This window comes from Melozone crissalis, unplaced genomic scaffold (assembly GCF_028551555.1).
Source record: "Melozone crissalis strain CALT ecotype California unplaced genomic scaffold, PUWL_Pcris_2 ptg000017l_1, whole genome shotgun sequence".
NCBI lineage: Eukaryota > Metazoa > Chordata > Aves > Passeriformes > Passerellidae > Melozone > Melozone crissalis.
Genome location: NW_026535795.1, coordinates 12,713,057 through 12,739,667, shown reverse-complemented (window position 1 = coordinate 12,739,667; position 26,611 = coordinate 12,713,057). Strand labels below are relative to the sequence as shown.

The window sequence follows — 26,611 nt, the reverse complement described above, 5'->3', positions numbered from 1 at the left end:
GCACAGCTCGAGGTTCTCTCCTATTGTCCTGTCCCTGTTCCCCATAGCTCAGCAGGCTTTAGAGTGGATGTCCCTCATGTAGAAAGAGGCCAAACTCCACCTAAAGCACATCCAGATCACTTAAACAGGACACAGAATTGACCACAGCAGGCACAGGTGAAAATTAATCGAGATATTTAATACAGTGCAATCCATAGTAGTTTCTTAATTAAAATAATTGTGTGCATGTATCTGAATGGGTTATCAATTATCACAAAAAAGCAATAAACATTGTAGTGCTGTGTAGAAAAATGTACAACAGAACTTGAAACCTTCCCTACTTCCAAGAGAGTGTGGATCAACTGCAGATCATTCTCAGCAATTAAAATGGGCACAGTGACTACGTCATTGCAGTGACAGACACAGGGCTGGCACACAGCAGTCAAGGGATATAAATAGACCTGGCAAAGAACTAAAAACCTAAAGCATTCTTGCACCTAAAACACAATAAAGAAGCCAATGGGGGCTTACGCCTTTTCCTGGTTTTTAAATGCCTTACAAGACTCCTAGACACACTTAAACTGACTTAAAATTACAGAGTTTTGCAGCTTATTTCAATTCAATGTATGGCCCAAATTGAAGATGAAGATCCAGCAGTGGCAGGAGCACAGTCCCAAAGCTGTTTGATTTTGCAAATACCTTTTCTACAGAAATTCAACCGTATCGACAGCAGGCAATTCCCCTGCTCCCCCTTCTCTCCTCTGGGCAGACTTTTTTCCATGCTATGCAGAAAACAGCAATGCAGTTCCCACTGCTCTGGGTTAAAATTAAAGATAAAGACATTTTGCTTATGCTTTCTCCTCAACAAAACACATTTGCACCCAGAATAGGTAACCAAAGTCTTTTTCCCAGCCAGGGGCTGCTGTGGTTACATGGTTCCTGCCCAAGCTTCCAGCTCTTTCATGTCATCATCCTCTTCTTCCTCTTTCTTCTTGGCTGCAAAATCACAAAAGAGAACAGGTGAGTGGGAATCCTGACAGAACCTTCTGTGCCACTGACAAATCAGTAAATGAAGCACCTAAGGCAAGCTGTGGACAAAAAATACATAAAATCTTTTTGAGCTGAAGTAAAAAGTGCTTTGCTGAAAGAGCCACAAACTTCCTGAGTGGAAGAAAACAACAGCTCCCACAGGAAGAAGGCAGTGGGCATGAAAGTTCAAGTGTGATATTTTTCCATAATTTCCAAGCCTCTTTCAGAGAAATGCAACTTCTTACAGAAATTAATCTGATGTCTCCAGTATCAATCTCATCCCCATCCACATGAAATTCCTTACTCCATCACTGAGTACTGTGAATGCAGGGAATGAGGTGTTTGGGTCAGGTACAGAATGTGGAAGGGCCCTGGGAACATCCCACTCCCCTCTCCTGTGCTGCCTGGATGTGGGTGGATGTGGATGTGGGTGGATGGGAGGGAGCAGCCTGGACACTGCCCTCTCCTCCTTCCTGGTTGTTCCAGGGCAGAAAATGCTGCTCTTTGTTAGAACCTGACAAACTCACTTTCCATGAACTCAGCAACAAAGGTATGAACCCACAAATAGCTGCAATAATTCTGGAAAATGTAAAAAAAAAAAAACCCAAAGAGTGAAACAATTCCTGGTCCAAGTGGTGTGTGTCATTCCAAAAGGAATGTTTACATCAGGAAACTTGAGTCAGCTTCAAGCTCCAGACCCCTCACTTGTACAAGGCTGGAATTTGGTTTTCTATATTAAGCTCCTTCAGCCTCCATTAAACAATTTCTGCCTGAATTTCTCCTGACACCACCAGTAACAAAATTCCTCATTCAGGCTGATCTGATTGAAGCCAAAGTCCAGACTGCTCCTGAGAAGTGGAAAAGCAGGAAAGCTTGTGGTAATTTCCCCTTCAGTGGATAAAAAGGAGGTAACAAAGTCAGCTCTACCTCAAAAGACACATTATTATTCCCAAAAAGACAATTACACATGAACCTGAACCATTAGGACAGTTTTCCCTTTGGAGGTCTGACCATGGTAATCACAAGCAAACTTTTAATCCCAGTGTTAAGTCAGTTTTCAGTGAAAATCAATTTAGGTTCAAAAAATAAACCCACACAAAATCCCCACCCAACACCACCCCAGAATCCCAATTTTTTTTCAAGTGCCAGCCTTGGGGGCAGCTTTATTGAAGCAGAAACTGCCACTTAAATACATTAATGGAATTAATGGAATTCTCATTTCCACCCAAAAGCAGCTTAGCATAAATCCTGTGAAACACTCAGCTTTATGCTTGCAGCTTTTACTACCAAACACAATTTGTATTATTTTAGGGAGTTTCCCTAAGTTTTATGCTGTGTAGCTCCTTAAATATATCCACAATTACAACACCTCTTACTTGTGTGCAGCCACAAAATGCAAAGAGTAGATTTGGGTCCAAGACATTGTGTTTTAGCACTATTTAGAGAACAAACCTCATTAAACCAACCAGGCAATAAAAAGGCAATGCTCTGGTTCATTTAATCTATTTCTCCTGAATCTGATACAGTCTCAGATTTCAGATATTCTGATAAAACTCCCTCCCCTCTCACCAACTCTGGTCAGCAGCTCCGCCTGGTAAAACACAACCAGGAACACAGAAAATCAGTGGTGTTAGAATAAAACCAGAGGAACACAAAAAATCAGTGGTGTCAGAATAAAAGCAGAGGAACACACAAAGTCGGTGGTGTCAGAATAAAAGCAGAGGAACACCAGGAGCAATGGCACAAAGCAGAACCTGCTCAGGCAGTGCTGCTGCTTCCCACACCCACCCAGGCCTGGAAAGGCAGCAGGATAATTACAGACACACTGACCAACTGGGATTATTTGCATCCACTGCTTTTTTTGGAGTTTTTTTCCTGTTCCAAGTAAGGATATGGAACAGAGCTGCAAATTCTGTAAGTTATTCATCACAGTCAGGCAGATTCAGCAAAATGGGCTTGTAAAGGTTCATATCCCATTAGTGCTGCCAGAGGTGGCCCAGCTCAGCTGAATTCCATGGGGAATGTTCATGCAAGAGGGATTTAAGAGCAGCTTTGAACCCTCTGTGTAAATACAAACATTGCTTGTCCATCCTCCAGGTAAAATCCTCACAATTTCCTGGGTATGTGTACTCTAGGATTGGGATGACCCTGACTTTGGGAATGCCTGGTTTGGGTATTGCAGAGGAGCCCACAGCCTTCTCAAGAGGGGACCCCAAGGGAAGATCCTCCCAAGGCCAGAAAAGCAGGGATCAAATGAAAACCCAAAGGAAACATGGATCCATGGGGGAATGTGAACCTGCCTGGGACTGGATGAGCCTGAAGGTCTTTTCCAACTGCAATGATTTATGAGTTAATTCACTCTGCCCTCCCTTTTATGACCTCAGGGTGTCTTGTCAAGATTTCTTCCTTGTTGGCCCAGCAGCACTTGGAAAAAAGCTCTTTTCTACCACATCTCCACTGCACCCTGAGCATTATCCAGAGTACCAGGGTGAGTTGGAGCAGAAAACAGCTGCTCCTGTGACAGGGAGTGATTTTTGTGCTGTTTCTGAAAGGCAGGTGCCCCTCACAGAGAGATGGCAATCACTGGCTGTGATTTGGGATTCAGGAAGCAATTCCAAGCAAAATGTCTGTGCTGCCTGCAGCCAGATCTCCCACATGCAAGGAGCAGGCAGATGAATAAGCACACTTTTAATGATGCAGGATGTTGCAGTGAAGGTTGATCATACCTGGCTTGGAGGGTATTGATATTGAGGGCACGTTTGGTAGTGGTACTGTCTCCGGACCACTGATTTCCAGCAAGTTTTTGTCTAGTTCTTCTTGTTCTAGTTCCTCTAGCTCTGCCATGAGTTCATCCTGGGATTTCAAGGAGAAAAAAGAAAAAAGAAGGAACTTTAAGTTATATTTATGACCAATCAGATATAGCTGATCATATAATTAAAGAAAATAGCACAAATGCACAGGGTCAGAGGAATCTGATTCTGATGTGATTCCTGTATTCCATCTCTTGGAGGGAAAAGCAGAGGAGGGAAGAAGAAATCCAAGTCCAAATATTCTCAGGTCAGGCCATCCAGACCATTCTGAGCATAAAGTTCAGGTTACAGCCACCAACAACTGCAGGAGAGATTTCAGAGCCCAGTCCTGCAGCCAGGCACACACAATGTGCAGATCTCCAGAGAGAGATCCTGAGGGACACAATTCCTGCAGGGATTTCAGGGCCTTCACAAGAAGATGTGGTGCTCAGGGTTGGTGATGGGGCTGGCAGTGCTGGGCCAGTGGCTGGATCCCTGATCTTCCCAACCCAGAGGATTCCATCCCTCACTGGTACAAAGAGAAGGAAATGAAAAGCCATACCTCATCAAATTCCTCCCCAAATCCTACTGGCTTGGAGATGGCTGTGGAGATCTCATCTGCCAGCTCTTGCTGCTCTGCAATGTCCTGCATTAATTCATCTACTTTATCAATGTCCCTGGAAAAGAAAGGAAAGAATTCAGTGTCAGGAGGCACCTTCCCAACCAACACTGCATTTCCTGGCTTCTGTAGAAATCCCCACCACGGTGACATTTCCAAGGCCCTTCCCCAAAATACACTTTGCACGCAAGTCTGGGTTTTATCCCCCTGGTCTCAACACAATTAGAGATGCATTTTTAACTCTTCCCTGCAAGCTTAGCTCCCAGCAGTTATACAGACACCAGGGAGAGCTTCTGTTCTGCACCACTGATATTAATAATAATTTGCTCTCTTCCCTGATTCAGCATTATTACATCCACAATGTTTGCTTGTGGAGCAAGCACAACATTCCCATAATGCAGTTTTACCATTAATTATTGCTACATACACCAACTCCACTGCAGAAAAACAAGTTTTAAGACTCCCTTTGAGGCTTAAAATTCTTGCTGTTACGAAATTGATCTGTAACTGCTGCAGGCTCCCATTTTCTTTAGACCCCACTGGTGCTTTTGGATAAATGTAGAAAATAAAACAGTAGTAAACTGAGGAAGCATCATATGTGTGTGTTTTGTTTAATTTTAGCTGAAGTGAGAGCCTTTCACAAGAAGGTTTTGCTGCTCCAGCTCCACCTTTGGTTTGGAACAGCAGATCTGAGAAATGCCAAACCACAGATCCCGTGGGAAGATGCAGGAGGGAGTGACTTACATGTTGTCATGAGCAGCTTTCATAGCCTTAGCAGCAAAGCCCATGTTCTTGAGCACTTCAGTGTTGGTGTTGGCATTCTCCAGGGCTTCCCTCTGGAATTCAATTGTTGATAACGTGCCATCTATCTGTGCCAGCTGCTTCTCATACCTCTTCTTGCGCTTCAGGGCCTGCAGGGCAGCTGCAGGGCAAAGGACAGGGTGGCACTGGTGAGCTCTGTGCCCAAAACAGCCCCTCACACTCAGCACAGAGAGACATTTAGCATGTTCTGGTGTTTGTTGTCTACACAGATCACCTGTGCTGCCCAACCCTTGATTTGCCATTCTTCAGGGGTGGCACAGAGGTGGCTGCTGCCCTGTGGCTGTCACCTGTCACAGCCCAGACTCACTCCTGACACACCACACACAGAGACAGTAAGGTCAGGAATAAGTCTTTTGTCCTTGGGTGTGTGTGGCAGCCATCTTGACATCTTCAGTGTCATGCTTTTTATAAGCTACAAGAAAGTAAAATTTGGTGGGTGACTGGTTGATGATTTATCATCATGGTTTGTATTTTTCTTTGGGTTTTTTTGTGGGGGGTTAGTTCTGGGGTTAATTCTGTGTTTGTTTGGGGGTGGTTGCTACAGCAAACAGAAAGCTTCAATATCCAGGCTCATCCACCAAAACCAGCTTTGTTTTGACTTTAAAAAAACATCCCTCACCCCATCACAGCAGCACTGCTGGTGCAGCTCCTGCCAGGTGAGATCTTTGTGCTGCTGCAGATCCCCCTCCTGCTGAACCCCTGTTCAAATCCAAGGAGAAATGCTCCCTCGGCTTTGCACTTAGATGTGAAATACACCTTCTAAAAATGTTGGTGTTTATGTATGTTTTTATGTTTTGTGTTACTCCTCCCAGAAGGTGTTTACACAACAGCCTGAGCTGGGAGAAGCCCTCACTGAAGGTGGTTTGAGCAATTTGCTGCTCGTGGGCTGTGCAGGAGGAGCCCCCCAGGACAGGACTGGTGGGAGGACTGGTCCAACCTGCCCCACCCACCCCACCCACCCAGGGAGCAGCCAGCAGGTGACAACAGCCCACAGCCAGCTCTTCCCAAGACACCTGGGCAGAAATCATGAGCATTCCAGAGACAGACAGGTGTGAAAAACACGTTCCTTTTCTTTTAAAAATTTAAGTTGAGTAAAGGACTTTTAAAAAATTTAAAGAAGTTTAATAGGAGATAAAGATTATAAAGCAAAGATTATTACAGCCAGGTGTGTCTGGCACTCAGTTAAGAGCAAATTTGCTATTTTGGAAACACTCTTTATACACTATTTTTACTGCATTAGTTTGTTACATATTTATAAACAATTATGCATAGTAAACTTTTTTCTTCAAATTAGTTTACATTTTCTAAGAAGTGTTTAGTATGGTCCTTTTTCAGATTTGTTTTTTTAGAGCATGTGTATTCCTTGACTGTGGTTTTAGTCTGTTTTTATTATAACTTTTATATTGGGCTTTGGTCCATATTGTCTTTAGACAGTGAGTGTTGATAGTTGGTATATGTGTCTAAGTGTCTTCTTCATTTGTTTATTGGATATTATCTAAGTATGCATTTTAACATAAGCATACTTTTACAGCTATTTCACTACTATGTCTAAGCTTAATTAACAACAGAAATAAAAACTACATATTTATAGCAATGTTACCTTAACAGTACACATATCAAATCCATTTTAATATTTGTAAAAAGCCAATATTATAATATGTATGTATATTATAATATGTACGTATAATATAATATAATAATATGTATGCATAACCCAGGGAACACCAACCTTACACAGAGCTGTACAAGATGTGCTCGATGCCACAGCCCTGGCAGTGTCCAAGGCCAGGCTGGGCAGGCTCAGAGCAACAAACACCTGGTGGCACATGGAGCTTGGCACAAATCAGCTTCCCTGCATGGCACTGCCCTTCCCTGCCTGCTCTGGGCTGAGCTGTGCTCTCCAGGACAGCCCTGCTAACCCAACCCTCACCCGGGCACCAAGCTGCTGCTCCAGCAGCCTCAGCCACACACTTTTCATTTCTGCAGTGCTCTGATCTCTCAGAGTCTCACAGCAGAAATCACTTCATGTCACACAGGATTGGCTTTGCTAAAAACCAGGCTCGGCCCTCCCAAAAGCTCAGTCACACACACCAGGAACTGTGGCAAATAAAAGCTTTAAATCTTTCCATCTCTGAGAGACATTCTTTCCAAGCAGAATTTTTTGAGAGCAGGAAACAAGGAGTAGGAAATCCTGACAATTGTCCAGGGGAGAGGTTCCCTTATCTCCCCTGGCAGAGGGCTGCTAACTCAGGGAGGTGATGAACATGTTTATGAAGCTGATGGAGCCCACAGGCAGCCCAGGTGCCATCCTGAGATCGGACAGTTCTGCAAGGTAAAGCCCTAAAGAGAATTCCAGCTCTGCAGCTGGTTATGAATATGCTGTATTTGGTTCAATTCAAATTAACTAATGTGTTGCAGAACAAAAAAAGCACTTTTTTATGGGAAGGGCCAGCTAAGGATGCCAAGCAGCTCAGGATTGTTTAGGAGAAGCCAGTACAAATGCCAAGCACCCAAAACAAACACAAACAGTGAGTGCAAAACAAACAGTGCCTCTGCACTGACTTTCTCTCCAGTGGTCAGTAAATCTGCCCAGTTTGGCCCAGTCCAACATTTATGTGTGTGACAGGACTGAGAACAGGGGGTGTGCAAAGGACAATGTTTGATCTGCAGAATGAGGCACAGCACAAACATCCCAAACATTCCAGATCATAAAGTGATGAGCAACACATTGCTGGGATATTTGGGCTGGTTTATTCTTTACTAATGGTTTAATTAAGGATATAGGAAATTTTCTTACTCAGAAAGATTAAAAACTGTTAATAGCTGTGTTTATAGAGTGACAGATGCTGGGGAAATGCCCCACAACAAGGGGATGTGAGAATTTTGTGCCTCGTGGAGAATTACTAGCAAACCCAGAGATTTTATAGCATTATATAACATTATACAAAGCCAAGTAAAGTGCTACAATTTCTGTCCAGCTTTCTCTGAGAACAATTCCAGTTTGTCTGCATTTCATACAGTGTTTAAAACAAACTGCTCAGACACAAACACTGCAGGCATCACTGAGTGATCACAAATTCTTATCAGGATCACAAGTTCTTATCAGGACTGTTGGGTAACCCTGTCCCTCCCATTCCCACCCACACCTCCTGTGCACCAGAACTGCCCTTAAACTGCACATGGATTTGTGGTATTTTCTGTTTCCCACCCCTTCAGACCAAGGAAAATACTTATTTTCTCCTCCCTAAGGCCAAAGATCAGGAACCTACTGAAATCTTATGAACTGCCAGAGGTAACATGTTTTTGTCAAGTTTTTATTAAAGTCAAAGCTATAAAAACTTAATCTGAAGGGAATTACATTACCTCTTTTTCTAAAAAAAAAATTCCAAAATCAGAAATAAATAAAAGTGTTGAAACCCTGATTGCTGAGAATTTCAGACTTTCTGTGCTGACAGGCACTGACCCCCAAGAGAACACTGCATTTGACCTATAGGGGTCAAACTATAGAGAAAATTTGAAACTATAGAGAAAATTTCCAAAACTAAATAACAGAACTAAGATTATGAGTGTGTAATTCGAATAGAAGTGTGTATATCACATAGTAGAAAACTTAAAGTTTTGGAATATAGTAATATATAAAATATTAAGATAGAAGTTTTAGGGCAGAGACTAGTCCTGCTTCTTTACCTTCTTCTTCAAAAATTGGAATAGTATTATATAATTAAATTTTAAAAAAATCCACATTGCAAGCCACAAATAATTAGTTATTAAGTTAAAAGTACCAAGTTAAAAGTAAAATTATTTAGAGTATCATTTCTTAATTAAACACTTTATCCTTAAAAGACCTTATAGAGAGAGATATACATCTCCATTTTTAACTTATTAGATTTAAGCACTACAAAACTCACAACTTGTAAGACTATAATATAAATAAGAACTAATAAACATCTAAGTCCAAACAAAAAAAACCTTCTCACACATTTAATATCAACCTTAACCAAAAAAACCCCCAAAAATCCATTAAATAAGCACCAGAGACAGTGGGGTATAAGTGTCCTGTAGCATTTTTAACTTATTAGAATTAAGAACTACAAAACTCACAACTTATAAGACTATAAAATAAATAAGAACTAATAACCATGTAAGTCCAAACAAAAAATACATTTTCCCAACCTTAACAAAAAAAAACCCCCAAAAATCCATTAAATAAGAACCAGAGACAGTGGGGTACAAATGTCCTGTAGCATTTTTAACTTATTAGAATATTAAGAACTACAAAACTTACAACTCAGAACTAATAAACATCCAACTCCAAACAAAAAATACATTTAATCCCAACCTTAACCAAAAAAAATCCATTAAATAAGCACCAGCGACAGTGGGGTACAAATGTCCTGCAGCATTTTTAACTTATTACAATTAAGCACTACAAAACTTACAAGACTAAAATATAAATAAGAACTAATAAACATCTAAGTCCAAACAAAAAATACATGTAATCCCAACCTTAACAAAAAAAAACCCAAAAAATCCATTAAATAAGCACCAGAGACAGTGGAGCACAAATGTCCTGCAGCATTTTTAACTTATTAGAATTAAGCACTACAAAACTCACTATTTATAAGACTATAATATAAATAAGAACTAATAAATATCCAAAACAAAAAATACCTTCTCACATATTTAATCCCAACCTTAACCAAAAAAAAAACCCAAAAAAATCCATTAAACCCCAAAAATCCATTAAATAAGAACAAGAGGCAGTGGGCTACAAATGTCCTGTAGAATTTTTAACTTATTAGAATTAAGCACTACAAAACTCACAACTTATAAGATTATAATATAAATAAGAACTGATAAACATCTAAATCCAAACAAAAAATGCATTTAATCCCAACCTTAACAAAAAAGCAAACAAACAAAAAAATCCATTAAATAAGAACCAGAGACAGTGGGGTACAAATGTCCTGTAGCATTTTTAACTTATTAGAATTAAGCACTACAAAACTCACAACTTATAAGATTATAATATAAATAAGAACTAATAAACATCTAAAACCAAACAAAAATACATTTAATCCCAACTTTAAGGAAAAAAAAACAAAACAAAACAAAAAAAACCCAACAAAAAAATCCATGAAACAAGCACCAGAGGCAGTGGGGCACAGATGCCCTGCAGCACTGTGCAATACACGAATTGGGTGTGTCTGAAATCAGTGGGCCAGGGCCTCTGTGCCCTCCTCAAAGCTGCTATCACATCCAGCAGCCCTGGCAGAGGCTCCCCTCAGCACCCACACCCCACATGATGCCTTTACTGCTTCCCAGGCAGTAATTAGAGGCAGAAATGCAGTTACAGGCAGCTGTAATTGCTGTGGAGCTGCTTCAGCAGCACCTGTGACCATACACAAGGTTAAACACATTTATCCTGGCCAGCCAGAGTTCACTCATGCCCCAGAAGGTGCTGTAGAGATCACCCAGCAGGGTTTGCTACAAACAGCTGATCTCAGCTTCCCAGCAGTGACACAAACTCCTTATCTTGCACCCAAAGCCATGCAGGATGTCCAGGGCCAGCCTCTCCCAGCAGCTCCTGCACAGGGCCTGATACGCAGAGTCCAGCTGGGCTGAACTCCTCTGGAATATCCCTGGGACATGAAAAACAGGACCATGGAGCTTACAAAACCTTACTCTGCTAACACCCTGCAATGCTGCTTTTACAAAATGCAGGAGTAAAAGGTTTGTTCATCAGCATAAAGCAGACATTACTGTAATGATAATTTTATACCTTGGGTTCCCCAAAAAGCTCTTCTGCTACAGCTGAATGGCTGAACTCACTCTGCAATATCCCCTGACATAAAACCAGGACCATGGAGCATACAAAACCTTACTCTCCTAACACCCAACAATGCTTGCTTTTATAAAACATAGAAATAAAAGGTTTGTTTATCAGTATAAAGCAGACTGCAATGATAATTTTATACCCTGGGTTCCCCAAAAAGACTCTCAACAGCTCTTCTGCCACAGCTGAATGGCTGAACTCACTCTGGAATATCTTCCTGACATAAAACCAGGACCATGGGACATACAAAACCTTACTCTGCTAACACCCAACAATGCTGCTTTTACAATACATGGAAGGAAAAGGTTTGTTCATCAGTATAAAGCAGACTGCAATGATAATTTTATACCCTGGGTTCCCCAAAAAGCTCTTCTGCCACAGCATAATGGCTGAACTCTCCTGGAATACCCCTGGGACATAAAAACCAGGACCAGGAGGACCATGGAGCATATAAAAACTTACTCTGCTAACACCCAGCAACACTTGCTTTTACAAAACACAGAAATAAAAGGTTTGTTCATCACTATAAGCAGACTGTAATTATAATTTTATACCCTGGGTTCCCCAAAAATCTCTTCTTCTGCCACAGCTGAATGGCTGAACTCACTCTGGAATATTCCCAACATAAGAACCAGCTGCTGTAAGAGGGGATTTAACAGCCCTCAATGCCAGCAAAAATATCTGATCATTCCATGGGCACTTTTCACAAGACAAGAACAAGAACCTGCCAATAAAGAATGTTTTCCACACCTCCTCCTTACCAGGCACACTGGTGGTTTAACTTGTAAGTCCAATGTGCAGCATGAATTACAAGCACTTAAAAGATCCTCTAAAAAAACCAATCAGCAGATAACAAACCTTGGCTGTACTTTATCTGAATTGTAATAAAGCTTTCAGAGAATAGATATGACTGAGGGAAAAGCAGTTGGATATATTTGTATATAATTATTATTATAATTTAATTAAAGGTAATGTATTTAATACTACTGTCAGGAGACAGTGAGTAGGCTCAAATTTCCCTTTTCCATATGACATTTTGATATATTAATTGTCTTTATTATCAGCTGTGACAGGCATACTGGAGCTAATTTTTATTCATAAAGATTAAAATGATTGCCCCACAGAGCCCTGACCAGTTAAAATGGGTATCAACAGTTTATTATCTCTTTTTCATTGGCAAAGGAATGTCAAATTTCTCTGGGTTAATGAGCATCAGACTGACTGATCTCTGCAATTCCTTTTTACAGAGAAATTCTGACAAAGATAACACCACATCCAATAGAGGAATAAAACTGCAGCTGAGTCCAGCCAGATCTGGGCTGGCTGCTTCAATTTCTTGAAAATAAAACCTACCTAAAACTACATTCAAAGAACATTTTTCAAGCTTTTTAACACTTAAAAACCAATTCCTTCCTCTGCTTTTTGGTTTGATTTGGGGCTTTTTGGGGGATGGTTTGTCCTTGATTGTTGGCTGGTTGGTTGGGTTTTTTTATTTCCAGTCTTTGATTGAAGTATAAAATACTGTTTTAATTGTGTATTTATTTGAATTTCTGTGGTAAATACTGTTTTAGTTGTCTATGTATTTGAATTTCTGTGATAAATACTGTTTTAATTGCCTATTTATTTGAACTTCTGTGATAAATACTGTTTTGTCTATATATTTGAATTTCTGTGGTAAATACTATTTTAATTGTCTATTTATTTGAATTTCTGTGGTAGAAATTCCAGCAGAAGTTCTGCAGTCCTGTTTGACCATGGAGATTCCCAAGAATCCAGGGTTTCTCTGGGATGTCACCATGGCAGGTGACAGCAGAACTCGTGTCCCTGTTTCCAGCCACTCCTCCTGCCCGATCAACACCCAGAAATGAAAAGAGCAGAGTCACTCAGCCACACTCTCCTCCCCTGTCAGCAGATCAGTCAGGAAAACATGACTGCTCACCCAGATAATTTCATTTTGTCCTGCAGAAATGCCAGCTGTAAGAATTTGATGTATTTTGAATTATTTTAACCCGTGTATAGGCAAATTATTATTATTAAATGAACTGTTGTATGTCTGATGATTTTCTCTGTAATATTTACAGCAGTTTGTTAGTCAAATGAGGCAAATATTCACTGTGATAAGCAGCTTGCAGGATAATAAAAATATAATTTTACTACATGGGAATGCATTCAGAGAGGGAAAATTGACTATGAATGTCAGTGGTTTTGTTAAAAATCAACAGCTCTCCTGCAAATAAATATTCCTTACACAGTGGCAGGACAGGCAGTGTTCCTGGGATATTTACGTATACAGCAAAGCTGTGCAATTAATGCTTTTAAATATCATTAGCAGAAAAGAGTAGATCAGCAGATAAAAACCTAGAACAAGGCTTTCTTACATAATTAGAACTTTAAGTTTTGCTGGCAAAAACACATTTCAGCTTGAGAGGAGCAAAGAGCACTGGGAATAGAAGTCAGGAGTGTCACTGAATTCAAGAATATAAATTACCAAGTTTCACTGAATTCAAAAATACACCTGAACCAATTTTCACTGAGTTCAAGAATACACCTGGCCAAGTTTCACTGAATTTAAGAATACACCTGAACCAAGGTTCACTGAATTCAAAAATATACCTGGACCAAGTTTCATTGAATTTAAGAATATACCTGACCAAGTTTTACTGAATTTAAGAATACACCTGAACCAAGTTTCATTGAATTCAAGAATACACCTGACCAAGTTTCGCTTAAATAAAAAATACACCTGGCCAAGTTTCACTGAATTTAAGAATACACCTGGCCAGGGTTCACTGAATTCAAGAATACACCTGAACCAAATTTCACTGAATTTAAGAATACACCTGAACCAAGTTTCACTGAATTTAAGAATATACCTGAACCAAGTTTCACTGAATTTAATACAACTGACCAAGCTTCACTGAATTTCAAATACACCTGACCAAGGTGAAGTGTTGATGATGCCACAGGATTTGTCCCCACGCAGTGCAGGTGTTTCCTTCCTCTGTAAAACCCTCCCAAAATTCACACTGATACCTAAAACAGGGGTATAAATTTTTGTCTAAAATAGAGAGGCTTCTTCTCCAGGGTAAGACACTGCAGTTAACAGCTCTGATTATTTCAACTGAGGGGAAAAATAACTTCATCTCAGAGCTAATTCTTGCATTCTCTCAGGCAGAAATGGCAGCAGCAGAGATGCCAGGGCACAGGGACAGCAGCAATTTGAATATGGCATGAGAGGGTTCCACAGCAGCCTCAGGAAATAACGTGCACCCAATGTCAGCCACACCAAAATAATAAAGAGTGCAAGAACTGCAGAGGAGCTGCCCAAACTGGGGTGCCTTGGCCCCTTGAGCTCCAAGCCCAGGCACTAAATAGGATTGAGATAATCAACTTAATAGTGGAAAAGCATTTTGCACATCACTCTGCATCCATCTGTAATTTGCTCTGCAGAAAGAAGCAGCTTTATTTTTGCTGCTTCTGAAAATCCCATTCCATTTTCCTGGCACTTGCCTGGGCAGCAAATTTCATCAGGAACAACATCCTGGCTGTCCTTGGAATGGGATAAACAAGGAATTGCCTGCACTGAGGAGCTTTATCCTGGGCAGCAAGTGCTCATCTCTCACTGCTGAGGTCCAGCACACTGCCTAGAGATCTCAAAAAAAAAACCCTAAAAAGAGAACTTAAAGCCATTGACAAGCTATCCCCCAATAACAGATAAATGTGTCTGTGAGCAGATATAAAGACTGGTGACTGACCACACTCTGATTTTTGCCTTGAATAAAAACCTTTCTGCAGAGTTCTGATGGCTCCAGAGCTGCTACACCAGGACTGCCCTTGCTGGTTCCATACAGAGGCATCCAGGCCACAGCAACGATGGCTCATCCCAGGGGAGTCTCAGAACACAAAATGTCAGAGGTCCAAACAGCCAGGTGTGATTTTGGGATCCAAAAAACCCTGGTGTGATTTTAGGGTCCAAAATACCTGGTGTAATTTTAAGAGTCAGGTGTGATTTTAAGGTCCAAACAGCCAGATGTGATTTTAAGCTCCAAAATACCTGATGTGATTTTAAGGTCCAAAGAGCCAGGTGTGATTTTAAGGCTCCATCAGCCAGGTGTAATTTTAAGGCCCTAACAGCCAGGTGTGATTTTAAGGTCCAAAAAACCCAGTGTGATTTTGAGGTCCAAAAAGCCAGGTGTGATTTTAAGGTCCAGACAGCCAGGTGTGATTTTAAAATCCAAAAAACTCAGTGTGATTTTAAGTTCCAAAGAGCCAGGTGTGATTTTAAGGTCCAGACAGCTAGGTGTGATTTTGAGGTTCAAAAAACCTGGTGTGATTTTAAGGTGCAAAAACCAGGTGTGATTTTAAGGCCCCAACAGCCAGGTGTGATTTTTAAGATCCAAAAACCTGGTGTGATTCTAATGTCCTAACAGCCAGGTTTGATTTTAAGCTCCAAAGAGCCAGGTTTGATTTTAAGACCCAGAAGCCTGATGTGATTTTAAGCTCCAAAAATCCAGGAGTGACTTTAAGCTCCACAGAGCCAGATGTGATTTTAAGATGCAAGCACTCAGATGTGATTTTAACCCTGTGGTGTCCTGTGCCTGGGACACAGAGGTACCAAAGGATGGTTATAAATAAATATATTTATGATCCTGTGCACAGCAGCAGCTCCTTTCCTGTGAGATCACCACCTGAGAGCTCTGCTGCCTCAGGGATGTGTTCAGCTCTAAATCCATGATCCATGTTTGTCCCTGAGGCCAGGGCCTGTCTCAGCACTCTCCTGTGCTTTTCTTTTGGGAAATGTGCACTTTTAGCAGGGAATCATGGGCAGATTTAAGGCCTGCTCCTTCCCTTGCCTGTTTAATAAATTTCTAATAAAGTTTCCAAACCCTGCCATCAAAGAAAGGCAACTATTGCCATCTCAGAGATTGGAATTGATTAAAACTACTTCAATAAAGCACCCAAACCCAAGCAGAGAATACAAAGCTTTTGCCTTTTAAAATACAAGATTACAACTTCCTCTTGAGCAAAGCAGTGCCAGAACATTTAGTCTAGTGTGCAAAACCAATAAACACTCCTGCTCTGAAAATCTAGAAATGTACAAAAGAAAAAAAAACCAAAGAGATAAAGAGAAAAGCATTTGTAGAGCAGCAATCAGGGTGTGATACAGCAATACCCAAACACGAGAGGAAGCAGCCTTGCAAGGTGATTCCTCTCTCCTTTGAATGTCAAGGCAACACTCCTCTGGTCAATAATCCTCTGTAAAAAAATCTCCAGGCAAGACTGGGATGGTTTTGTCCAAAAAAAAAATAATAAAAAGGAAAAAAAGTCATAAAAAAGTCATAAAATAAAGGTCGTCAAAAAAAAAGTCAACAAAATAAAAGTCAGTTTTGTCCAAAAAAAAAAAAAAAAAGGGAAAAAATGTATATCAAGAAACAGGGTCATCAAAAAAAGGCATAAAAAAAGGCTGTCAAAAAAAAGTCAGTTTTGTGAAAAAAAATTTTTTAAAAAGGGAAAAAATGTAATCAGAAAAGGGGTCATCGAAAAAAAATTAATAAAAAATGGTCATCGAAAAAAGTAATAAAAAAATTAAGTCATCAAAAAAAAGTCATCAAAGAAGTCATCAAAAAATAATCAAAAAGAGTCATCAAAAGTCATTAAAAAAACCAATTTTGTGAAAAAAAAATTTAAAAAGAAAAAAAAATGTAATAAAAACAAGGGTCGTCATAAAAAAGTCAATTTTTGTCCAAAAATATTTTTTAAAAAAGGCAAAAAAAGTAATCAAAATTGTTAGGATTCAGAGGAAGAAGCTGAGACTGCCCAGACAGAATCCTGTGTTTTGTGAAAAATGCATGTATTTTATGATTGGCTTTTTGCAAATATTCAAATGAATATTATATGTGTTGTGTTAGAAAGTGATGCTGTATTAATTCTCTTAAGTACTGTGTTAAATATAGTTTTAGGTTATAAAAATTGTTAAAATGGAAACAATGCTATGTAGGATACTTTTTTTAAAGAAAGGACTCGCAGCGAGACAGCAGCCACAGGACACCTGAATCTTTCAGAGAAAATGAATTTACTGCCCTCTTATCAGAGGAAATGAACTTTGTCCTGCCTCATAGGTGCTGTTAGGATTAGAAGGAAGAAGTTGAGGATGACCAGACAGAATCCTGTGTTTGAATGGAATTTATGCATCATGTATGAGGTGTATGAATATGCAACAGGCTGTTGCTTTCAAGGGTTAATCCTCTGTTAACGGGGGGGATCCTTTTTTGGGCTCTGCTGCCCAGAAAAAGGTACCTGGACATCCGTAACTCTTTGTTTCTATTGTCTCATATTGTCCTAATTCAAATTGTCCAAATTATTATTACTCTAATTGTAATACTATTTTTATAACCATTTTATTACTATTAAACTTTTAAAATTTTAAAAACAAGTGATTGGCGTTTTTCACACAACTGCCACTCACTTTGCCAGTTAAAAACCTGCACCTTCTTTGGTACACACATAAAATTCTGGTGTGAAATGAGCTAATTATTCAGTATTCAACCAAAGTTTAAACCTTTAGGATGAGAAATGTGTGTTCCCTAAGCTGTCCCTGAGATTCTCACAGCCTGCAAATACTCTTTATGAGTTTTCTATTATATTTTGAAGTTGCTGAAGGTACCTTGTTAAAGAGAATTCCAGTGAAAACTCAGAATCTTCCTTTGAATCCCTGCCAGAAATGCATCAGGTTCAGCTTTGCAGGAACAGCTCTTAAGTATCTCAAAATGCTGGTTTCTCACAGGAAAAAACAAACAAACAAGCCAGTTCTCTAAGCTGAACAGTGTTTTTGTAATTAATTCACAAACTGAGAAGATCCTACCCTGAAGTGGCACATTCAAGACCTTTTCTTGCTGGGGAATTCAAAGAGTGGCTGCCTGGGAATCCATCAAGCATTTTCCAGCCTTGGACCATTATTATTAGAGCCTTGCCAAGTCTAAAAATTTCATTGATGCTGTCATAATATTTAGCGTTTCTCTTAACAGCCTGACTTCCCCAGATGAGATATTTTGGGATGTAAAAAAGATTTTTTTTTTGTGATTGCTGAGATTCCGACACTGACTAGGGAGGAAAAGCTGAGAACACAAACCTTCAGAAAGCCAAAAGTTATAAAGCAAGTAAGACAAACCATATTTATTTTTAAAAAGTTTGTAGTTCTTGACTCAACCTCCAAACACTCCAGAGGCGACACTGCAGTATTTTTTGAGGCTGAATTGCAGTTTTGAATGGCAATGCCATGCTCTGATGCTCTGAGGCTGGGATCAGCTCCAGAGCCAGGCTCAGCAATAAACTCTGCTCCTGCTGATGGGGCTGCCAGGGATGCAGTCCCAAAAAAGCCTTTCTGCCTCTCACTGTCCCCCCAGGACAGGGCACGTGCAGAGCCCACCATGGAGGGCATTTTCAGGAGGTAAAATCATCACCTCCACTGGAGATGCAGCTCCCACGGAGCCCACGATGAAGTTTGCTTTCTATTAATTTGTTTTATTTCATAACCAACCAAAATCACCTCCAAATGTTTCAACACCACTAATTCCTGTCACTCTGCCATTTCTCTTTTCAGTTCCACAACATCTGAGCAAGCTCTGTGCACAGAATCCCTGAATGTGGATGAAATCCTGCCAGGCCCTGAGGAGCACACACAGTGTGGGTGTCTGGTGACACTTTCACCCCACCACTGCACATCCCATCACATCCCAGGAAATGACACTGATCACATCCCAGAGATGTGACACTGGTTATTTGGACACCTCCAAACTTCAGAGGGCTTTCAGTTTGAGCTGTAGATGCAAATTACTATTAACATATCAATAGTTAGAAAATTAGAATTTATCAAGGAGCAGTTCAAAAAATTAAAAACATATAGTGCCTTTTGTAAGTGTTTTGAGGGGCTAATTTCCTTCTTTTGTTTTCCAGCATTAAAATAAGACCATTTATACAATGAAATAAGCTTAGAATAGGCTAGGATAAGGAAAAAGAAAATAAGAAAATAGGCTATTTTTACATAACACATGTGAAAATTAATTCTTAATAACATCTAAAATATTGTGCTATCATCAAACTTCCATCATTCACTGCCACCAGTCAAGAGCTGCAAGACAAAAGCTGCCCACATAATTATCCTGTAACTCTGTTAGCTCCCAGAAACTGCTAATTGGCAAGGCTACATCTCAGCAGTGAACCAGGGGAAGCCACAGCAGAGCTTTTCCAACTGGGCTTCCACCTGGAAGGACACCACGGACAGAACTGTTGCTGCCTTTGCCACAGCCTGGCACTGAGCTCTTCTGGGTCCCACCACTGCTGGGCCACCCCAGTGCCCTTGGTAGCGGCCACAAGGAGGGTTCCATGGGATCCCAGTGGTTTGGGTTAAAGGGGACCTTAAAGCTCACCCAGTGCCACCCCTGCCATGGCAGGGACACCTCCACTGTCCCAGGGTGCTCCCAGCCCTGTCCAGCCTGGCCTTGGGCACTGCCAGGGATCCAGGGGCAGCCACAGCTGCTCTGGGCACCTGTGCCAGGGCCTCAGCATCCTCAGAGTGAGGAATTCCTCCCCAATGTCCCAATCTGGCAGTGTGAAACCATTCCTGGTTATCCTGTCCCTCCATGCCTTGTCCCCAGTCCCTCTGCAGCTCTCCTGGAGCCCCTTCAGGCCCTGCAAGGGGCTCTGGGCTCTCCTCAGAGCCCTCACCTGTCCAGGGGAGCACCCCCAGCTCCAGCCCTTCCTTCAGGCTCTGCATCCCTGCTCCAGACTCTGGGGGATGATTCAGAGCAGCTCCAACCTCCTGATCACAGCTCTGCTGCAGCCTTGGGCTGTCTCAGGGAAAAGCAAAACCCTGACAACACTGATGCTCTGCATTCTCCTACTGCATCCTGTTGGTTTCACACACTTTGTGCCAGGAGTTCCAGTTTGTTGAACACCTGGCTGCAAACATTATGGCAAGTCAAGGATGAGATTGCTCCAGCTTTTAGTTTTGCAAAAATCATCCATTTTAAGCAGTGACAAGATTTTACTTTAAACCCCACTCACATCCACACTTTGCTGGCTGCAAAATTCAGGCCACAACCTGCTACCCAAAGTCTCTGGGACAAACATCACATACCCAAAAAACAGAAATGGCAATGTAATTTTGGGGTTTTGGGAGCAATAAGGGATTGACAGAGAGACTTGAATGATATAAATGCAAAGCCCAACACATCCCAGTCCAGATAAACTCTCCACAACTCAGCACAAGTCTAAGTAAAAGAGGGTTAAACCAAATTGATGACTTGCATCATCTGCAAATTATAGTTTTTGAATTAGCCTAGGAGCAGGATCCAGTAATTAGGCCTGGAGTTTAATAAGATAATAGAATCCAACATTTAATATATTTTGAGAGGAAAAAAAAATAAACACAAAGTCAGTAGCTGCAAACATGCCAGGCTTCCCTCCTGACAGGGTACAAGAACAGAGGAAGGATGTATTGCATCAAGTACAGTTACCAAATCATGTATTTCAGAATCACAGAGTTTGGGGTTTTTTTTTATGCCACTTTTAAAAACAGTTTTTAAAAAGGTGTTTATGAATACCACCACGGCTCCCAAACTGTTTACACCCGAGAGTCGTGTCCAAAAATCTCTGCTAAATGTAGGTAGGGTAGAATCCAAAGGAAAAGGTTCCTCTTGTTTTTCAAGATCTAATTAAAAAGAGCAATTATCACTTTTCCCAAGGCAGATGATGCATGCCCATCTCATTAACCTCGGGGGAAGATGAAGCACTCAGGCCTGCACTGCCATCAATATTCCTGCACTGAATCCCTGGGTTATGGAGAAGCACCTGGAACTCAAACATCAATTTCCCATTAAACTGTGACTTAAAACACAGAGAGAGCAGGCTGAGGGCCTGGAGATGGGCTGGGAGTGCTGCAGGACTCCCTGCACAGCACCTGATGATTCATGCAAACAAAACCAGGGGCACATCTGATTTTGGGAGGAGAATCACTTCTGCTGGCAAGCAGGAGCCTTGAGCTGTGTTCCCAAACCTGTCAGAGGCCTCACACACACTCACAGGGTTTCACCCTCTGAATCCCTGCCTGTGCCCAGAGCTGAGGCTGCAGCTTTCCCTGCCAGCTTTGGAGCACCCAGCCTTGCACACAGAATCATCCTGGCCCTCCTCCCTGCTGCCATGAGCTCATTGCCCCGTGTCCCTCAGATGTTATCAACAGAGCTCCCTCCTCCTTCCCATCACATTCCTGCCTCCCTCTCCCAGCCAGCTCCAGCATTTCTGTGGTTAAGTGTGGAAAACAACTTTTCTCTCTCTTTTTTTTTTTTGGTAAGAGTTGGGTTTTGTCCGGCTCAGCAAGTTAATCCAAGTTCATGGCCTGCCCACACAGACAGCAAGAGCAGCACAGAGGAACAGGCAGGGCCACTCCTGGAGCAGCCTCACTCAGACAGTCCCAGCTGGACAATCCAGGCAGGGTCACAGACAGGAGCAGCTCTGACACCAGAACCCTCCAGCTGCAGGGAAATCACATGTACAGCCTGATGGGACAGCTTAAAAAAGGTAAAGGATGTAAGGAGTTCATTTCCATCACAAACCATCACCTGAGGCAGCACTGAGAGCCCCAGGTGGGCCCTTCAAATCAGCCAAGCCCAAGCTCCTGGTTGGTTTGGTTTTGGTGCTGGGTGGAGAACAGAGTGTTCTCTCTCCAGGAAAAGCCTGAATTATACAGCAGGTATCTAGCAGTGGGTTTGCATCTATTTTGTGTACTTAGTGCTGGGGAAAAACCCAACACTGTGTATGTACAGTGAAAAGAAAAACTTTGACATCAGAAAAGAAAACTGCTCACTGACAGAAACCAGAGTGTAAGGAAAATCCATGAAATGTCACTCTCCTGCTAAAGCCTGAATACATTCTGGCATAAATTGGTTTTTCACCCATTCTGCTGTTTGTAGCCCCAGTGTTAGCTAACAGACAGGTCAGATCAGGGGCAGGCAGGCACAAAAGAGCATCCACTCACCCCAGACCTGAATCTGAACGAGCTGCTTGTAACACTGGCACTCTAAAGCAGCCCTGAGCTTCCCTCCCTCCTGTAATCATCACACTGAGACATAACTTGAGCTTCAGGTTCCAGGAGAAACAGACTGTGGGATTGTTATACCCGAGGTAGTCAGAGCTCAAGGCATTAACCCCTTGTTGTCTGTGTGCCTGTGCTATTCCTCTGTGTCCTGGGGTGACATTATGATGCTTGTATCCCCATTTGTGTGTTCAGTTCATGCTGGATATTATGTTCTGTGCCTTCAAGGCTGGCTCTGAAGAGTGAAAGTTTTGTTTTGGTTTTGTTATCAGCCACTCCCCCACAGCTGGTGGGACACAGAGACAGGGCACTACATGGTGCTGCTTTTGCTTTTTGCTTGGCTTTTCCTTCTGCTTTGCTCTTGCTTTTGCTCCTGCTCATTAGTTAGTAGCTAAGCAATCCAAATTTTCCCTGAACTGTTTTTCCTTTCCTTTTTTTTTTAACTACTCGAGCCTGCTCCACACTGGGACCTGGGAACACCCAGAGTTTGCACCTTGTGGCTGCAGCAGCTGCCCCAGCACAGGAGGGACTGAGAACAGAGTGACCACCCCCAGAGAGACTTTCTGAATTTGTCATCTTTTTCAGAGTGGTGTCACCTGTATTGTTCATTTTGTGTGCTGGGGGTGCTGTGCCTGTTAAATAAACAGGTTCTTTCCACTTCTCTCTGAGGAATCCTTCCCAAACCGGTTGGGGGCAGGGGCTGTGTGGGTTTGCTTTGTGGAGGGGCCCCTTTGGAGGTTTTCTCCCAAATTTGCCCTAAACCAGGACACTCTGGCAGTTCAGCTTTGCGTGATCAGCCACGGGAACAGAAACACCTGAGCAGCAGAGATTAGGATCAGCTTCAACTCCCCTGAAACTGAACCCAGAACCGCTGGAGTAGATGGAGCAGCTCAGTTTGTATCACGAGGTTTGGGCGCTGAGAAAACATCCCAGCTGAAACAACGGCACGGACGAACTGGAGCGGAATAAACGGAGGCAGCAGCAGCACGGGGCTCCCAGAGCATCAGGCTCACAGCTGCACTCTGCTTTTGTTAGAGCAAAGTTGATTTCCAGGGCAGATGTAAAATGAGGGAGATACTGGCTGAGCAGTGTTTAAATTAGTCAGCAGTGCTGCTGCTGTGAGAAATTCATAAATTCATTGAGGAGTAAATCGCTACTCACGAGGTAGAGCTGAAGTGTGGGAGGGTTTCTCAGAGGGGTGGGACAAAGCCCAGAACGATGTTTTCAAAAGACTGAACGTTTCCATGAGAACACAAAGCACAAGCACAGCCCAAGTTCCTCTCAGAAGAGGGAAGAGTAACTTGCCTGTTTCCAAACAACCCTTCCAATGATGATTAATCTTGAGAGTTTTTCATCCCATGGACAAAACACGGCAAGGACATTAAAGCCATCACTGCTGCTCTCCCCAGCACACTCAGAACTTTTCATACAAGATTAAAGCCTCCCATGCCAAGAAACAACAGAGACTGAGGGAATTTCTACTGCAAAGTTCCTTATTATAACCTCAGAATGTCCTGAGTCGTTTGGTTACACAGCCTGGATACCCTAAATACAGATTACAAAAAACACACACGTAAAACAAGTTCATAAATTAACAAAACCCTGCATGTGCTTGGGGCAGGCACAGGAACCAGAAACCTCTAAATTTCTTAGATTAAGCTCTCCTAAGACTCCAGAAGTGCTGCAGGAATGAGTGAATGAGGCTTTGGAAATCGGCTCACTTGGCACCTGAACAATCACCCAGTGTGCTGGGCAGCTCAGAATGTTTCCTTTTGTTTCCTCAAGTGTTCCAGACACCCGCCTTTCCTCTGGGACAGCAAAAACGCCATTCCGGGTTTTCCCAAGGTGATTTAAGCTTCCAGGTAAGCTCCCTGCACCATTCTTTCACCTTCTTTTGGCTGTCCCACAGCAGCTTCCAAGACTGCCCAGCTGAGATCCCAAATGTGCAGCATCCACAGGAGATCCTCCAGGAGCAGCAGGGATTCCAGAGTGAAGTGATTAAATCTTGGAGAACTAAGCCTAAGGATTCTCCAAATTTAATTTTTTAAAAATTGATCCAACACTTAAAATCATCTCTAGCTAATTATCTTTCCTTCACTTTTACTTGAAAGCATTTTAACTATATTAAAGTATTTCCATTAAAATGACAGACTTTCACATATAAAACCAATATATTTTTATTTTCCGTTAAAATATGGATTTAAGTGACTTTGCATCAAAATGGCATAAAGAATGGATTATAAACCAGCCTGAAGTCAGAGAAAATCCAGTGTCTGGCTGTCAAAAAATGCAATTTGTAGGAGCTCAGCTGATGAACTCAGAAAAACTGAGTGTGTCCTGAGGGGAATTCACTTCCCAGCAAGGCACAGACAATCAGCTGCCTTAACTCCCAGCCCAGTGAGAACAGTTGGCCTCTCAGTTCCAGAAATGGAAAAAAGAGTGGTTTCCTTTTCCAGCAGAAACCCATCCCTGCCCTTCTCCTATTCACAGCTCCTTAATTACTCCTGTGCTGCTGCAAGCCCTCAATTAGCGTGAGCCAGAGCCCCGCCGTGGATGGGCAGGTTTTCCTCCTTCCTCCGCCTCCAAGGAAATTCAATCCCTCCCCTGGCCAGGTTCTGAAGGGCAGCACACAGAGAGATGCCTTTACAACAGGGAGACAAAGCCCAACAGAAAGTTTAGCAGTTCAAAGGCCCAGTGTGACCCAGGAGATGAAGAAACTGCAGAGACACATTTTGGTTCTCATTGCCGCAAGAACCACAGCCCAGGCTCACTTCTTAGAACTGCTGCAATGTATTTGATGTAGAACTGACTTGGTTAAGCTCCAAGTCAGGCTCTGCTGAGGTCACTGATAATCCCTGAGCCCTCATGAGCCAGCTCCATCCACGTCACCCACACACAAGGAAGTTCTGGAGTCTGAAGGAGCTCAAAGTGCTGACTGAAGGAGTGACATGAAACTCCTGAGGGTAATTACTGCCAATGAACCCTTGCCAGACGTGTTTGCAGCTCCCTGTGCCACAGGCAGAGCCACTCCTGCTCCTGCACAGAGAGGGCAACAACATCCACGCAGAAATCAGGATGTGCTTTCCTGGAAACTTTTACTGCCAAGCTAAAACAAGGAAGAAGTTGGTTTTCAGAGCACTGGAATATGTAATGTGACAACTGCCTTATCTCCAGACTCATCAAGCACAGCCAGACCTGCCTGGGGAAGTCAAGTTCCACCTGGGAAACAGCAATTCCATTAATTAACTTAAGAGTGTGTGTGGAAGAGCCACTTGGAAGGGGCTGAGCAGTGGGAATAACCCCCAAAACAAACACTGCTTCCAAAAGAATGAGTATTTCCATAAGAACACAAAACAAACACAAACATAACCCAAGTTATTCCCAGAAGAGGGAACATTAACTGTTAAATCTATCTTTATTTTCATCAGCTCTTACCTAAAGTTCTGAGCGTGTTGGGGAGAGCAGGGGCTACAGCCTGAATGTGTGTGCTGTTTGTTGTCTGTGCGATATTAACTTACCTATTTTACAGAAACCCTTTTAATGCTGGCCAGTTTTCTCCCTGGAAATTCTTCACCCCAACAACAAAAAACAACCAACACAAACATTCAGGCTGTAACTCCTGCCCTTCCCAGCACACTCAGAACTTTTGGCAAGACGTGATGAAAATAGACACAGATAGCAAAGACTTTTGTGGGTTGGAATTAAAACCACCAGCAGGGCAAATCAAGGGCTGATAGCAGGGTGCTGCCCTGCTTTTCCCTTTCCTTTTCAGGGATATTTCCCGGAGCTCTCCCCACAGAGAGGGACAGGAACACCATGGAGGAGCCGGGCACTATCGCGACATAGGAGTCACGAGATTCCCACACGAGGCAGCCCCAGGGAAGGGAAGGGAAGGGAAGGGAAGGGAAGGGAAGGGAAGGGAAGGGGACGTGTCCTCCCCTCTGAGGAAACCCGGCTGGGGCGGGAACCGCGCCGGAAGGGCGGTACGGCCGCGGAGAGATAGGACAATGCCAGTAAGTATAAAATAAAGGCACTAAGGTATAAAAATAAAGGCTCTGGGTGTAAAACACAGCAGCACAGCCGCGCCTGCGCTGGCCAAGGCCCTCCCGACCTGTTGCCCGCGTTCGGCGCGGCCCGGCCCGGCCCCCCCCCGCTCACCGCGCTTGTTTTTGGTGCCGTGCTTGCGGGCGGCCGCCAGTTCCTGCTCGATCTTCTTCTCCAGGAACTCCTGCTTCTTGCTCAGCATCTCCTCCGTGTCGCGGAGCCGCTGGATCGCCTCCTGCGGGGACGGGCCTTTCCCGCCGCCCTTCCCGCCGGCGCCCGTCCCGAACAGCTTCCCCAGGAGCCCCGACATGGCTGCGCGGGGCCGGGCCGAGGCCGTGCAGCTGCGGTGCCCGCTCCCCTTACTCCGCTCCCCGCACACAGCGACCCGAGGCCCGAAGCCGCCG

General features: G+C 42.7%; 1 protein-coding gene across 1 annotated transcript; it reads right to left on the bottom strand.

The window, feature by feature from the left end:
• Positions 1-157: 157 nt before the first annotated feature.
• CHMP4B (charged multivesicular body protein 4B) lies at positions 158-26,611 on the bottom strand. Its single transcript, XM_054274750.1, has 5 exons — positions 26,322-26,611; positions 5,161-5,338; positions 4,360-4,474; positions 3,735-3,861; positions 158-975 (listed from the first exon to the last, which is right to left on the bottom strand). Exons 1-5 carry the CDS (start codon positions 26,515-26,517, stop codon positions 908-910), a joined length of 684 nt encoding a protein of 227 aa, XP_054130725.1. The 5' UTR covers positions 26,518-26,611; the 3' UTR covers positions 158-907.